The 16,475-nt window shown below is 36.5% G+C and overlaps 1 protein-coding gene across 1 annotated transcript in view; it reads right to left on the reverse strand.

Moving 5' to 3' along the window:
* The window catches only part of shisa9b (shisa family member 9b), a 37,092-nt gene that overhangs the window by 9,826 nt on the left and 10,791 nt on the right, over positions 1-16,475 (reverse strand). The window contains 1 exon segment of the mRNA XM_057346889.1: positions 663-809. Coding sequence (XP_057202872.1) covers positions 663-809 — 147 coding nt within the window.

Here is a 16,475-nt window from a genome sequence, read left to right on the forward strand (position 1 = left end):
GCCCCCTCTTCAGCGCTCTGCTGGCGCCGGCTCTGCTCTGACCCGACCCTAGCATTGTGAGCTTATTATAATGCCGCGGTCAGACTTTCAGCATGTGAAATTTCTATGCAGACACCTGCATATGTGGGCAGAAAGCGGATACATCACACACTAAAGTGTTGGTTTTTTATCCACACATTTTTCAAGCCGTTTTGTACAAAATGGGATCATTCGACACTTTTATTTCCAGCATTTTCTCAAAAGGTCACGCCGTAATGCATCATTCTTCTTTTAGTCACACGTTGCCTTGTGATACACATTTGCAGGTTAGAGTTCACCCAACTTAAAATGTGAATGCGAATGCAGTGAAATGTGATTTTTTTGAGCACGAGCTTGTGTTTCCGATCTGCATGAATGGAAGTCAGTGGAACATAGTCTAGTGTGACCATGGGATTATTTAATTTCCTTTTATACTCTACATAGAAGCCACATCTACAAACAAAATGGGAATGGAGTCTTTTCATTCACATTGTGTGTTGATGGCACAATGACAGCGCATTTTAAAAGCCTAATATACCTACAGATTTGATACAAGAAGAAAAATGTTGGTGTCCCAAACAACCTTAATTTGAGATTAAGGTTTGATTATACTTTAATACAAGTTCATGTTAACACAGCCTTACCCACAGCCTTGAGCGAGGCATACTTGTTGAGCTCCATCCCGGCTTGAGACGTCTCATATGGGTGGGATACCTGTCCGAGGGAGGGATACTGACTCATGGTCTGCATCAGAGACGAACCAGGCGCAACACTGTTTATCTGGGTGCCCTCTAAAGCAAAGACAAAAAGAGAAACAGACAACAGATTTGAGGACAAACATAACAGATATATATTTTTCTATAAATGTTTCCATTTTTATTAACACACTTGGCTGATGCTTTATCCATTCAGTACCTTTAAAGAACACATTTTTGTATTTGTGTGTTCCCTGGGAAGTGAAAACCATGACCTTTGCGCGGCTAACACAATTCTCTACCAATTGAGCTACAGTCATGTATCTATTTTTGCACCTATTCTTTACATAAGTGTTAGTGTTTCATTTAAGCATACGATTTAAAATGTCTGCTGAGAACAATTGCAGCTGAATTTGGAAGCCAGTGATTTTGAAAGCTGAAAGTGTTATCATTTTAATAAAAACTCCTAATCCTTATTGCAGTGGTGTAAAGTATTGGAGTAAATGTAATTAGTTACAGTACTTAAGTATCTTTTTGGCTACTTTGTAGTTGTACTGAGTATTAAAGATATTAGCAACTTTTACTCTCTACTTAACTACATTTTTGAACAAGTATATGTACTCTTTACTCCACTACATTTGTAATGACTAATGCAGTTACACATTACATTTTGCATGACACCTATCTTATAATTAATATTGCCATTTACAGGGCAATGTAGGTACTACAATCTTGTGGATTTTGCCCTAACTTACAAAAACTTGTCAACATGGCTTTTTTATATGAATATGAGTGCAGTATCAGGTAGATGTCAATCGCTGGCGGTTTATACACGGTTAGCCCTTACCCGCTATTTCTACAGTAATATATTGGCAACACTGTTGCCAGCTAGTTACTGTAGGTCACACATCTACAAAAGCTCTTGTTTTTAAAACTAACTCTTCCTAAATGTGCTCTAAACATGTTTGCTCAAAATTTGACCATATGGTGGGACTATTGCCATGAAGTGATGTAAACCAGTAAAAAGAATGTATAGTATTTCAATTTTCAAAAGTGCTCTCACACTATATAGACAAAATATTAACCTATAGAATGAGTCGGACACAGAGAAATGAACAATCCACATATGAATCTCAACAATGGTGACAATCAACTGAACAGCTTCATGCTGCAATGCATGCTGGGTACATAGTACAAAACTCATTCATGATTGTTTGTCACCATTGATGAGGTTTGTATGTCAAGTGTCTAACTGTGTCTCAATTGCAAAGAAAGATTTTCTGACAGAGATCTTTCCATTATAACATGTAATCACTTTACCAAACATATCTTAATAAATCTTAAATGCTATATTATTATTATTTAATGATTGAATTCTTTCAGATGTATCTTCAGTTACTAAGCAAACATAAAGTTGCGGTTCCTGTAAAGTCCCTTTCAGTGTTATGGTATAAGTGTACATTTTAAAGCTACAAGAAAGTCAAAGAGTCCAACCAAAGCAAACACTGATCACCATAATGGTGACTTAAAACACAATTGAACCACTATGAACTAGAGTTCAATCTCAATAAGATCTTACACAGATGACAGATATAAAGTGAAAGTGGTGTCTGTAATATGTGAAGATGTTATTGATGTTTGTGTTTAATTCTCCTCTGGTGAAATCTTGACAGATTTATTGTGTTCATCTGTTATTTACACTTGTTCATCTAAGACTGTGTGACTTAAGTGCGTTAATAGATTCTTTAATAATGTATCTTCAAACAGCCATTGCAGTAGTTTACTGTAAAACACCTACAGTAACTAGCTGGCAACAGTGTTGCCAATGTATTACTGTAGAAATGGCAGGTAAGGGCTAACAGTGTATGTGAAATGAGGACATGACTGCAGCTGGCGATGAGGCCCAAACCAGCATGTCCAGTGCAAAAAGGCTTTGACTTTTTAATTCTACTTAACATTATTTTATTTATCTGTTATATTGAAGAGACCTTTTTGAAGGAGTTTGGTTTACTTATGAGCACTTGAGCTTAAATGAGACTTAGGGTGTTTGTAATGACGTAGGTTATGGTGTCGACCATGATTTGTTGCAATTTTGAGGTGTTCAGTCTTATTATGATTTAAGAAAATAAATGCGATTGCTCACCTCACAAATCAACTGTTTCTTGTTTTTCACTGACGTGTCTCTTAAGTGTTGAGGACTAGTGCTGCTTTGAGCCTACATTCAGTATGAGTAAAATACTCAAGTACTGTTAAAATCAGATTCTCAAAGACTTTTACTCAAGTCGTTTTGGAATTGGCGACTTGTAACTTGTAATGGAGTAATTTTCACTGCACGGTATCTGTACTTTTACTTAAGTATGGTTTTCAGGTACTCTTTACACCTCTGCCTTATTGTGAATAGATGGCTTTGAACTGACCATCTGTGGCACAGCATCTGGTTACTTATGTTTTTAGGCAAGCATTGAACAGTGTTTCTCTTTTATTTGAGCTCACAGGACTTGTGATGTCAGAGTCCCCTAAGTTACGATTTAACAATATCTTAAGCTGCTTGAGGTCTGTTTCATCGCCCCATCAACACAACTTCTGGATTCTCTAGTTGGTGATTCGCTTTATGCCACCCACAGGATGCAGATCATTAGCCATGGATTTCTGGAGCCCCGGCCAGGCTCTCCTATGCTACTAATCGAATCCTTTTGAATTGTTAATGTCAAAACATGTTAATGCCAAAAGCAATGGTAAGCTCCTCCCGGGATCCCATTCGCTAGCCTTTATTTAAACACAGCCACGATGGAACATTAACTGTTGCTTTTTTATTAATTATTAATTTATTAATATGAATTATTAATTTTTGATTACAGCAACATTGTCACCCATGAGGGTCACAGATGGCCCAAATCATAAACGCTTTTCGAGAGATTGCACCAGACCATCGCACACGCATCTGGCCAACTGAAGGGGGCACATAAGCATGGCAAATCGACTGGCCTTGTGCCGCCTGGCATGAGGGGCCAACCAGATGTTGTGGGGATTATTTCTAACCATTCCGATGAGTCACATGAGACAGAGAAAGTAAAGTCGCACATCAGAGAGGAATTTACAAACAATACAGCAACATACTAGCTATCACACGCTCGGTGCATCTACAGTACCCACTCTTTTGTGAATTACACACCGAGTACTCCGTCTAGCGTAGTGCTGCCTGATCTTTCTCTAGTCTTCTGAAGTGTTTTAGTCGTTGAACTCTCCTTGACCTGTTGTTGTCCTGGAAACCCCTTTGAGTCAATTTTTTTTAACTGGTTGTCTATTAGCTGTTAGATTGTACAGTTTGTAGCACAGGTCACACTGAAGGGCTCCTCTGTTCTAAACAAACCACACACTTCAATCACTGATGGACTGAATCTCTAATGATCCAAATAGTAATGTACAACAAATAAATACAAATTTTAAACCTTAATCAGTTTAGCCAAATATGAGTGTTTTTCTATTAAATTTCATTGTTTTATGTTTTTTCTTTTTATATATAGCAATATCAGACAGTCATGTGATCAACAGATCAACATATTTAAATTTAAGTATCATTATAAAAGTGCACTAAATATGAACCGCTTAACTGTTTTTTTAAACAAACTGGAAGATTCATTTACTGTAGTTTGATAGTAGAGTAAATGGTCTAGATTATTCATGTATACATTTGCAAATACTTTCATCCAAAGCAATTTGCAATGCATTCAAGGCATTTTTGCCTCGGGATTGAACCCCATCACCAATGGAGCAACGGGAACGCAGATTCGTTCTCATCTAGGCTCATTCATCTCAGTCATTAACTGTGCATTGTTAAATCTCACTATTGTAAAAAAATATTAATCACAGTGCTCATATGAAGCCAACTTAAAATGCATGAATGAATAAACAAATGATTTAGAAATCTACATTCTTTTGGTATTCATTCAATGTGGAAAGATAACAATGAAAGATTAGCTATTTTTATTTTGATCATCTCAGCTGATCCATAGATATCAATAACTAGATGCCTCTCATTCAAGCTCTCCAGGCACGTAGACACGTCCGCCATCTTGGAACGGTCCACTGACGTCACTCACAGTCAGCTGGAATGCCACAACACTGCGCAGCCATAGCTGTGCATTTTAATTCCTGAAAAATGGTATACCCTTTCGTTGATGTCATGTGTTAGTGTGGGAAATATAATGTTTGAGTTTACACAACAACAAATATGTTTTCATAATCATACAAAGTCACCTTGCTCTTGAGTGTTAACGGACCGTCTTGGCAGGGTTGCCAGAACTGTCAAACAAAATCCTTCATCACAAACCTAACGTCCCTAGTCCAAATAATAGAATTTAACATTAATAAATAAAATCATCTTAAGATTGACAGCTATAAAACTTAATCTTTCCACTCCTAGACTGTGGATAAAACAAACCAGACCAACAGTTACAAAGTAACCCAATTCCCCTGGAAAGCCACAGACTTGGCAACACAGACCGGCTCGCACTGTTCCAATATGGCGGACGACCTACGTATAGCTGCCCATAGAAACAGATGCTAATGCGGCATCTAGTTGATATCTATGGGCTGATCAATAGCTGGTCAAATGTTTTTACATTAAAGGCTATAATGAATAATCTAGTCTAATCTATTATATTCAAGACTCTGAACTGACTGGAAAATGCATTTCCTGTACTAACTATTAAGAGTGATCATACTTTCATGTACAGCCAGGGGAAAAATCAAGGCACCATTTCTAAATTATTTTCAGTTTTTCTTAATTAACTATTTATAGGTAAAATTATTATTTCTGTTTCATTCTGTGAAATAACAATATTTCTCCCAAGTTTCAAATAAAAGTATTGTTTTTATTTGCATTTATTTGCAGAAAATGAAAACTGGAGAAACAAGTCAAAAATAACACAAAAGATGCTCTGTATTTTTTCAGACCTCAAGTACGGCAAAGAAAACAAGTTCATATTCACTTTTAAGCAATACAACAGTATATTTGTACATGTACTGTATTTAGGAAAAGTTCAAAGCTTACTTTGTATGTGATAACCTGGATTTTAATCACAATTTTCATGTTTCCACATTGCTGTTGGATGACTTTATGTCACTCCTGAGGTTTGATTTTGTTGAAATTCAACAGACACTGGACTGAAATGACCACAATACCTCTCGAAATGCTGATGAATTAAAAAATGTCCACGGCTGTATAATCACCTACCTACATCTTTGAGATTTTGCTCATCAGGTACATCACTCTAACAATTAAGGAAACAACCGGAATCGTTTCGCCATTTCTCAGAATTCCAAACATAAAGTTGTCAGAAATGCGTTGCTTAACATGCTTATAAACCAGGTGTTCAGAGTACTGTATCTAATTAAATGTGAGGAAATTAATTACGCCATGATCTGGAATCTCTTAGGCAGTGAGATTATTTCCAGTTCTATAATCAAAAGAGAAGATGAAAACAAGTCATTACGCCGTGAAGCTATAAAGGTGGGTTAAAATGTCCCATCACGCAAAATTAAATGGCTGATTATTGAGTGTCTTCAGAATCCATCTTTCAATTGCCGAGGTTAACCTAGCGCAGCGTTATCTACACCAGCAACTTCCAAACGGCTGTTTCTGTGGCCCCCGTCCAAAATTTCTAACGCAATCTGCATGGGTTAGCTGCGAAACGGCAGCTGTGGGTTTGGTAGCAGGTAATGGATTTTCATATCCGCTGACAGTGACGAATCTTCTTTCTGACATGATCATTATTCAAAGCAAATATGATGCTACCTCCTGCTTATTGGTATTGATGCAGAGAGACACTTGTGGCATTACACAAGACACAGACCTGATTTACCATTAAGCCATGTTATTACCTGTAGCCTTGGGAATTGAAGGTCTCGTGCCTTACAGTATAAACAAACGGCAAGCATGTGCCTGTGTATTCCAAAATATTTATCCCAGGCAGTTGCTTTAGCATGCATTACATATTCACTGTAATGAATAAATTTTTCTCTTGTATCTATACCGCAGTTACCAACTTGAGAAAAGGAGGTGGAAAGGAAATGATCACTATTATATCTTCCCCACAACATCACATCTTTCGGATAATTGGATCGGATGACGTCTGGTACAGTACAACCAAACCCCATGAGAACAAACTACAGAAGAAATTACATGGGTTTGGGGAATAACTAGCTTCAGATGTTACATCTGTAGAGAATCTTCAATATCTTTTGCCTTCTTTGTGTTGCCATGCAACCTCCAATACAGTAATAAGTATGTCTGGTTTAGGAAACCACAAGGACAGTTTATGTTTGGTCCCTTATTCATGATAAAAAGTACATCTTTTGTGAAGGAAAATCATTCAGCATATTAACTTATTTTACAAATTATCCACAAAACCAGCAGGTCACAAGTGAAGCGCTCGGGACTAAAAATAAACGTCCTAAAGCAAGTGTCTGGGATGTATAGCAACCGAGCAACAGCCACTGAGATGAATGATAATGCTGAGAGATCCAGTATGCACCTACTTGAAGCGAACAGCTGGTCAGGGGGTCAATAGCAGATAAAGCTGCTCATATTTGGCTCAAAATAGATTTGCAAATGACAAAACTAACTGCTGGACTGACAGAAATTGCTATAATTTGTCAACGGTTCAGAGAGAGAGAGGGATAGAGGCATTTATCTGAGAGATGTCAGCTATGCGTGAGATGTCACTCTGGTTTGGGTTCTCATCATTTTGCAGCCAAATTGTCTGATTGGACTTTAGCCAATTTTAGAGGAGAGCAACTTATTGAATATGTCAGTTTTAGTTACGTTACGTACACAGCTCGATTCCCTCCTGGACTGTGATTCAGAAACATTATCTAATGCAACTAATAAACATGGCTGAAAAGATACGAGAGACATTTTTGACATGTAATGGAAAAAAAACATGAACTGGTACATGAACCAATAAAGAAAATACTTGGAAATATGTGACCCTGGACCACAAAACCATTCATAAGTAGCACGGGTATATTTGTGGCAATAGCCAAAAATACATTGTATGGGTCAAAATGATCGATTTTTCGATCGAGTAAACATCATGTTCCATGAAGATAGTTTGTAAATTTCCTACCGTAAATACATCGAAACACTATTTTTTTTGAGTGGATGCAGCAAAATTGTGAACAAAAATGGCCAGAAACACGCTTACAAACAAACAAACACTCTTTAGGACTTACCCACTCAAGTTTGGTATCTATGTAAAGCTTAGAATTTACGCTTTTGGGTTCATCCACTTTCCACAACGTCCTGCCAGCGCTAAGCTAATAGAGAGCATTAAAAGTTTTAGTTTTTCAAATCATATTTAGGCCAATATTTTACTTGATTTAATAGTTTTGCACTCTGTAAAAAATCTGTAAAAATAGGGCACAATATACTGTATTAACATGAAGGAATTTACCGTATTTATTTTTACAGTTGTTTTACCTGTATTTTACATTTGAACTGCTTTAAATTGCATTTTAGCATTATGAAAATGTCCTTAAAATAAAGGAAAATGTACTGGTAATTTTCTGCCAGTACTTTACCCGTTTTTTACGGGATTTTTTTTACAGTCTGGTTTTGGTAAACGATATAAACCTTCTGCACTCTAGACAGAAAAAAACAGATTCATATGGAAATTCGTGGATCTATTTGTGTTTATGCTTCAGAAAATGTTACATTTTCTCTCTAATTTTGCTTGTGAAATGTATTTTAACTAGCAGCACACACAGGAGAGTTCGTGTGCAGGAAGACCAAAGTCCTAAAACATCTAAGGAACTTTTTCAAAATACCAAACTCCAGTATTTGTGGTGTGAAGCTTAAGTTTTAAAGAGCCTACTTAATGCTGTATCTCAATGATAAAAAGAGATAATGAATACAGAAATTGGGCTAATTACAGCCTTATTTCCCACTGGTGAAAAACAGATATCAGTGTCGAGCTAATTACTTCAGAGAGGGGTGTGAAATGATCTGTTGTGCCTGATAACCAAAAGGTGCACAGCATGAGGAAGAAATAGTTGACATATTAAAAATGTCTCCACTGCTATAATAGAGAGAATATTTTCTTCACAACAAATGTATGTCCTCGAGCACAGTTCGCATTGAGATCAAATATTAACATGTTTTCTTCTGTTAATTCCAGCATGTCATATCTCAAATTCCTAAGTCTGATTCCTGCAATGTTACTGTAGCAACAAAAGCAAATTTGTCAAGGCCTTGAAGCAGGACACAGTCAGAAAAAAATTCCAAGCCCAAAGAGTCACAACCAGATACTTTGCAGAGCCTCATTAAAGATGCATTAGAGTATTTTGGGATCTAAACACAATAGTGCCATGGGAAGGGCGCAGACGTTCTCACACAAAGACACCTATCCAGTCCAAACTGGAATTTCCCTTTCCTATCCTAAAATAAATAACGGATCTATCAGCATTATGCAGCACTTTTGTGAATAAACATCATGCAATAGGTAGCACAGGTATCATGTTTGTATGAAAAGGCTAGCTGCTGTCATGCATTTCCTCTAATTTCAGGTATGTCATGACCTTCGGCTTCTCCTGTCTCAGTTGATGGGCTGACTGTCAAATTTCTGCCCTAAATAAATCCACATTGTTTCCTGCACAGACTATTTTACTATTACTATTTTGCTAAAGAAAAAATGATTCTACCAGTTCTGAATAACTTAGTTCACCATGCATGAAAACCTTTTCTATCCTTGTTTATTATTTTTAAAGGATGTGACTGTTACATTAAACTGCTCTGAAAAAAAATCTCTGACTTATTGACTATTGACTTTACATGACTCATGACACAAACTTCACACGTGGGCAGCCATCTCAAATTTAGAAATCTTTTTCGGTATATTCATCTCTCCCCAGGAAATGTTTACTGTACTGCATGTTGTGTTGTCAATTACCTCAAACAAATCATACCAGATCTAAAAAGTAAATGAATATATACCATGTTTTGTTTGTTAAACATTAAATGACACAGTTTCCGAAAGCATGCATTCTTGCCAAATAAAGAAAGGTACCGTGTTTTTGCCTGCCAAGCTCTCAACCCTGACCTTTGGCAAACCCTATAGCTTACTGTCCTGATCTTTAACCACTAGGTTACAACACTCTCTTCACATAAAGAAATGCCCAGTTAACATAGTAAATAATGAAGTGTGCTGGTGAGTTTTAGATGGACTCTGGGCGTGTCTTCTGCAACTCTCTAGCAATCTTGTCTTGTGGCAGCCCATGGCATACATGTTTCATGTTTCATTTTCTGGCACTTATTGAACCTGAGATGAGTCAGGTTCCACACTTTTTGATCAATGAATTTCAATGATTGTTCTCTCATTTTTCCACTCAATAATGATTAATATTGCAACTCACTCGATAATGAATCATGCAGACTGATTTGTGAACCAATGCACTGAAAACTTGACTCAGAAATACTTTACGCACAAATTTATTACGCAAGATTTATTCCCCACCAAGAGCAAAATTTTAAATATGAACAAATGTATAGTTACTACAGGATTATTCTCATTCTTCAGGATTCAATAGCACAGTTTTACAAGTAACATTGTATCAAATCCTTGACTTCATTCTTAAAATATTACTACCATAATCTTGTCAAATTTCATTTTTATTCTCAAATCCTGAGAATTGATCATTTTTTTTAGATGGAATCACAATCACATCGTACACAGGCCACTTTCATCAATTTATTAACAAATATTATGAAAGAATGTGATTTTTGTTGAACTTTCCCTAAGCCCCATCATTAATGCGGTATTGCCTTGTGCGGTTATTATCCACAAATATTCAATACCCCATCCTCGGCCTCAAATTCAATAAATATGAATGGATGGAAATCAGCACAGCATTACCCATTACCCTCAAATATTCCCATAGTTACTCAATACTACTGTTTGCACCTCTCCTGCAAAAGCCTTCTCACTGCACCTTGACAGCCTTGAGAGACAGACAGACAAGCACGTTACAGGTCTTTGGTTTTCAGTGAGTCACATCACAGTGAACAGGGGAAATGATGTAACAATACAACATGATGTGATAATACAACATCAGAACAATTGCATGTTTTGATCTTACACCTCAGAAATGTTTTAACTAAACAAGATAAAGGGCCCTGAGAATACTTTCTGCTCGTCAATCTCACTGTAACTTGTCCACATGTGATGTAAAGTGCTACATTTGAACTACAGCTGATATAGGGCACCTGTCTGTGGCGTAGTCAGGTCCGGGCCCATATGCAAAAACTTTTAATGGGCCCCCTCCGTCTGTTCGCAACCGTGTTGCGCATTACTAGACATACTGTAGGTTGATTACTCGAGTATGTTATTTAAATGTTGACGCACGTCAATCGCGCTCAAATTGTAACGGCAGACTGCAAGTGAGCACAAAAAGCGATGCAGCCAGCATTTTGAACTTGTTTTTACATGCGACATGTGAACGGCCCTAATATTTCTATGATTAAACAGTTAAACATAAAACATTTAGTTAATTACATCGCGCTGTAAAATAAAATAAATGCCTGTATCAGATATATAAAAATATAGTTCGGCAAAAGGCAGACTCGATCTTGCATTCATATGTAGCATCAAAACTACTTGTCCTACGTCTTACTACGCCGCGGAAGCTGCTGGGCAAGTCGCTTCGTTTTTACACTCTAAAAGACTCACTCACATTTGCTCATGGATAGACCAGATCTGAGATCAGTCATCTAGTCATTTTCTACAGTTTTGTACGGCCATGAATAAAACTTGGATGCGGACCCTCAATCCCCCGGGCCCATATGCACCTGCATACCCAGACACTACGCCATTGGCACCTGTGCATAGCAAAAGGAATTTCAGTTCAGTTCTTTGCTACTTGTTTTCTTAAAGGGATAGTTCAAGCAAAAATGAAAATATTGTCATGATTTACTCACCCACATGTTGTTTCAAATCTGTATTAATCTCTTTGATCTGTTGAACATCAAAGAAGATATTTAGAAGAATGTAGGAAACCAAACCATTCTGGGCCACAATTGACTACCACAGTAGTTTGGTTTCTTACTATGGAAGTCAGTGGTGCCCCATAACTGTTCGGTTACAAACATTCTTCCAAATATCTTCTTCCGTTTTCAGTGGAACAATAAAATGAATACAGATTGGAAACAACACGAGGGTGAGTGAATAATGACAGAATTTCCATTTTTGGGTGAATTATCCCTATTATGGAAGCATATTGGTAGCAAATTTCAATTTGAAATGCAATACGCAAAATGACAATGGAGAATGTAAAATGACAATGCATTTATGCATTTAAATATACATTTAAAACAACATATGTGCAACACTAGATGCAAAATGAATATTCAATAATATAATTTACATTTCTCGGTTCCTGCATCTGTTTTAAGATGCAAAATTAAAATTAAAATGCATTCCCCAGGATTGATTATATATGTTATTCAAGTAAAACTGTACCAAAATGATTATTTAAATGTTATTTTCCCTCAATGCAATAACATTAACAGGTTGAACATTTGGGATTGCATTTTCATTTAGACACTGCGTGTTGAGTGTTGCAAAATTCAATATGGACTTGAAAATGCATTTCGAGCTGGCCACGCCCCCTCCCCGATACAGCGCCATTGCATGATGGCGGAGCCAGCATCGCTCGTTACGTGCGTTGATGTGCAGCTACAGACAGAGCTGATAAAAGCATTAAAGTAAATTGCATGCACACGAATTGTAGCACAAAGACACAAATTACTTAAGTGTTTCTTAAGATTGTTACGTGTCTGTAGATGATAGAACTAGTAGCTACATTGCTAGAACATCTCGCAGAGATATTATCTGCCTTATTAGGCGGTGAGCTCGCTATGCTGAACGTCTCATAATCACTAAGTTGACTTTCTCATACGCGTGCATATGCGTATTCATCATGAACACATTTCGTTTTTAGATTGTTATCCTTTTAGTCATAATATCTGCACACAATTATTTAAAAAATGGTCGTTTTGTGGGGCGACTCTTCAGTAATCAAGTTACACTGTATCTGTACAGCACAAACGCAATCCATCCACGTGAAAAATCATCTGTCTGTACATGGTACTTTCGTGCTGGAGGCAGTGTAGGGAGAGATGATGCACAAATATATGTAAACATTGCCAAAGTGGATATGCCCTTGAGAAAATTAACCTTGGTTTCCTATTCATCCGGGTGCCACCATTTGGGCTTTGACAGATCCACTGTAACTTAATTCCTTAAAGTCACCATGAAATGAAAAAAGAAAAAGAAACTAAAACTAATTTAGATAAACTAAATGCATCATGCATGAGCTGAAGTTAGTTGTTTACCTTTGAAATTATTCTTTCTATTTTTATTAATGTTTCTTATTTATACATTTGTATTATTTTGCATTTTGAATGTAATATGGCAATGTAGTGTATTAAATGGGTTCACTTTCACAGATATTAATGTATGCAATTTCAGCAATAAAAAAAATATTTTTTCTAAAAAGGAAACAAATTAGTTGTTCATTTTAAGAGACCTGTCTTATTTTCTCTTGTATGTTTAGTATTGCTCTTTAATAAAGAAAAAGTATTTATTATCCGAATACCGGATTAATCGATGGAAAAATCAGTAGAATACTCGATTACTAAAATAATCAATAGCTGCAGCCATAGTTAAGATATTCACTAAGAAGATAACAAATACTGAATGTGTTTATGATGAAAACGTGAATGTGCATGCGATTTAATGCTTTTATCAGCTCTGCAGCCGTACATGTTTTCAAAACCTCAAAACAACGCACGTAACGAGCTCCGCCTTCATGCAATGACGCTGTCTCGGGGAGGGGGCATGGCCAGCTCGAAATGCATTTTCAAATTCACGTTGAATTTTGCAACACTCAGCACGTGCTGTGTAAATTAAAATGTAATCCCAAATTTTCAACCTGTTAATGTTAATGGATTTAGGGAAAATAACTACATATTTTGCTACAGTTTTGATATAATCAATCCTGGTGAATGCATTTTCATTTTAATTGCAACATAAAGAGCGTTAAAAATCTATTTAAATGACATGATTACAGATGTGAGAACTGACAAATATATTATTGATTTTTCATTTTCATTTTGCACCTAATGTTGCACATATGTGGTTTTAAATGTATATTTAAATACATAAATGCATTGTCATTTTACATACGGCATTTCCGTTTGCATATTGCATTTCAAATTGAAATCTGCTACCAATATGCTTCCATACCCTTTAAGTGTGGTTTGAGTTTGCAAATGCTGTTTTGGTTCATATTACCTGTTGTAGACACCAGCTCACAAAAACAGTTTTCAATGAAAACACTTCCCTTTGTGGCAAGCTCACTATGCTTGTGCGTACATACAAATTTACATTTGTAAATCTAAGTGTGTTATATTTCAGGACTAGCAGTGGAGGCAATAATGAGGGCATTATGTGGTATGAACTTGCAGCCCATTTTCGCATTATGTTAGTTTCACAGTGTGCAACTCTCAATGTAATAGTTTGACCCAGCAGCCGAACACCAATCACACGCAGCTGGGGATGGAAATGAGCAGCGACACTGTGAGACCATTTGATATCAGTATGTGAGTCACAATGTGATAATTCTGTGACATTTAATCATTTCAATTGGTGATATATTGTGATTTATCTCATTTGTTTCATTTTAATTTGTGTTGTGCTTTTGGTGTTTATATGTTAATAAAATCCTCAAAGCAGATAAGGACATCTAATCGACATCGCCTCACTAAATGCCACTGACCAAACATGGTAATAACCTGATTTTTTACTAGCAAATACTCAGTCCGGAAACTCTGGGACTCACTTCTGCCACCGAAGAATGTAGACCAAAAAAGTGGACCCATTTCTCACAGCAGTGCCATCAAATCCAGATTGGACTGACCCACTTCAAGAGTGAACATCACCACTGGGCTTTACATTTGACTGAGAGGAGGTGTGCTCTAAACTACTCAATGACATGGATTTTAAGCGAGACAGAAATGCTTTCCCCTGGTCGACCATCTGCAGAAAAAGAGGCCACGGTACCGTAAGTGCTCGGGATGCGGTGGGAGGTTTGTGCCAAAGAGAAATGATAGCAAGTCGCACTCCTGTGCCATACGGTCACCTGTCAGCCAGTCAGAGACAGTATGTAGTTCTGCCAAGGGACGACACGTTGACACCATTTTACCAACTGAAATACTTGAATAAAAATCCAACCATAACAAAGCGGTTTATGCGCTTTTAAAATGGATTGTGTTTTTTGGTCAGTGTAGCCAAGTAAGAGGTGTTTACAGTATTTTGTTGGTATACAACACAGTTTTAACCTTACTTTTTATTTTTATTTTTTAATTTAATTTATAGCTTTATTCAACAGGAGAGTAAAGAGAGGAAAATTCTGCCATCATTTATTCACCCTCTTGCTATTTCAAACCTGTATGACTCTTTTACTTTAGAACAAAAAAAGAAGATATTTTGAAGAATGTTGGTAACTGAACAACAGCTGTACCCTTTGACTTCTATTGTATAGACACAAAACCAATTCAAGTCAATGGGTACGACTTTTGTTGGGTTACCAACATAAAATAAATAAATAAATAAATAAATAAGAAAGAAAGAAAGAAAGAAAGAAAGAAAGAAAGAAAGAAAGAAAGAAAGAAAGAAAGAAAGAAAGAAAGAAAGAAAGAAAGAAAGAAAGAAAGAAAGAAAGAAAGAAAGAAAGAAAGAAAGGGGTTAGCTCAATAGTTTTAAAATAGGTCTTTCTGAAACATAAGAAACATTAAAAAACATTCTCTGAAATGTTCTCCTTACAGATGCTATTTTTACTGACGTCTTGTTTACAGACAAAGTGTTTATTGATTTAGACACGAATGTCCCTCTGTCAGTCTAACCGTGCTGTTCAGATTCAACGTGAAGGATGATTTTAATGCTGTTTATGACATGCAACATTCTGCACTTGCATAACAATAACAGCTTTTGTAGGGTGTCATTACGCTACCAGAATAAATTATTGGACAGGCTCACGTACTGACTAATAATCCACATTTCAAAAACATTGCAAATATTCTACCTAGAGCACTTCAGGAGGTAATTACAGGCAAAATCATTCCTATGTTTTTCCTTTCGAATGAAGCAACGGAGCCAGAGACATTGAAAAAAAAAACCTGATAAAACTATTACTGTAGCAGAAAAATATTTCATGAGCATCTTGTTTCAAGTTGTGTTATGCTCTATGAGGAATAAAGAGGTCATGTATATTTTATTTCCCTGATGTTGACTCATAATGTTATTCACAAATGTTAGTTTAGTTTTTCCTGACTATTTTCCGCCCTCTTCTCTACATTTGGAATTAAAAGGACATGCTGTTTCTTTAGAAAAGCCCCTCTCTGTAAGTGGAATTAAAAAAACAGTATTTTTACGTTCTCTTGCCCGGGTTGTGAGTTTGCAGTTTAGTCAAATATGGTTCTTTAAAGTGACACAAAAGAAGATATTTTGAAGAATGTTAACTGGCCCCCATTCATACAATAGAAGTGAATGGGGGCCAGTGCTGTTCGGTTACCACCTTTTTCAAAATATCTTCTTTTGTGTTCTGCCGAAAAAGAAAAAACATACATGTTTGAAATGACAAGACGGTGAGTAAATGATGACAGAATTTTCATTTTTGGGTGAACTATCCCTTTAACTGTCCTAT

Source organism: Triplophysa rosa, linkage group LG11 (assembly GCF_024868665.1).
Source record: "Triplophysa rosa linkage group LG11, Trosa_1v2, whole genome shotgun sequence".
Taxonomy (NCBI): domain Eukaryota; kingdom Metazoa; phylum Chordata; class Actinopteri; order Cypriniformes; family Nemacheilidae; genus Triplophysa; species Triplophysa rosa.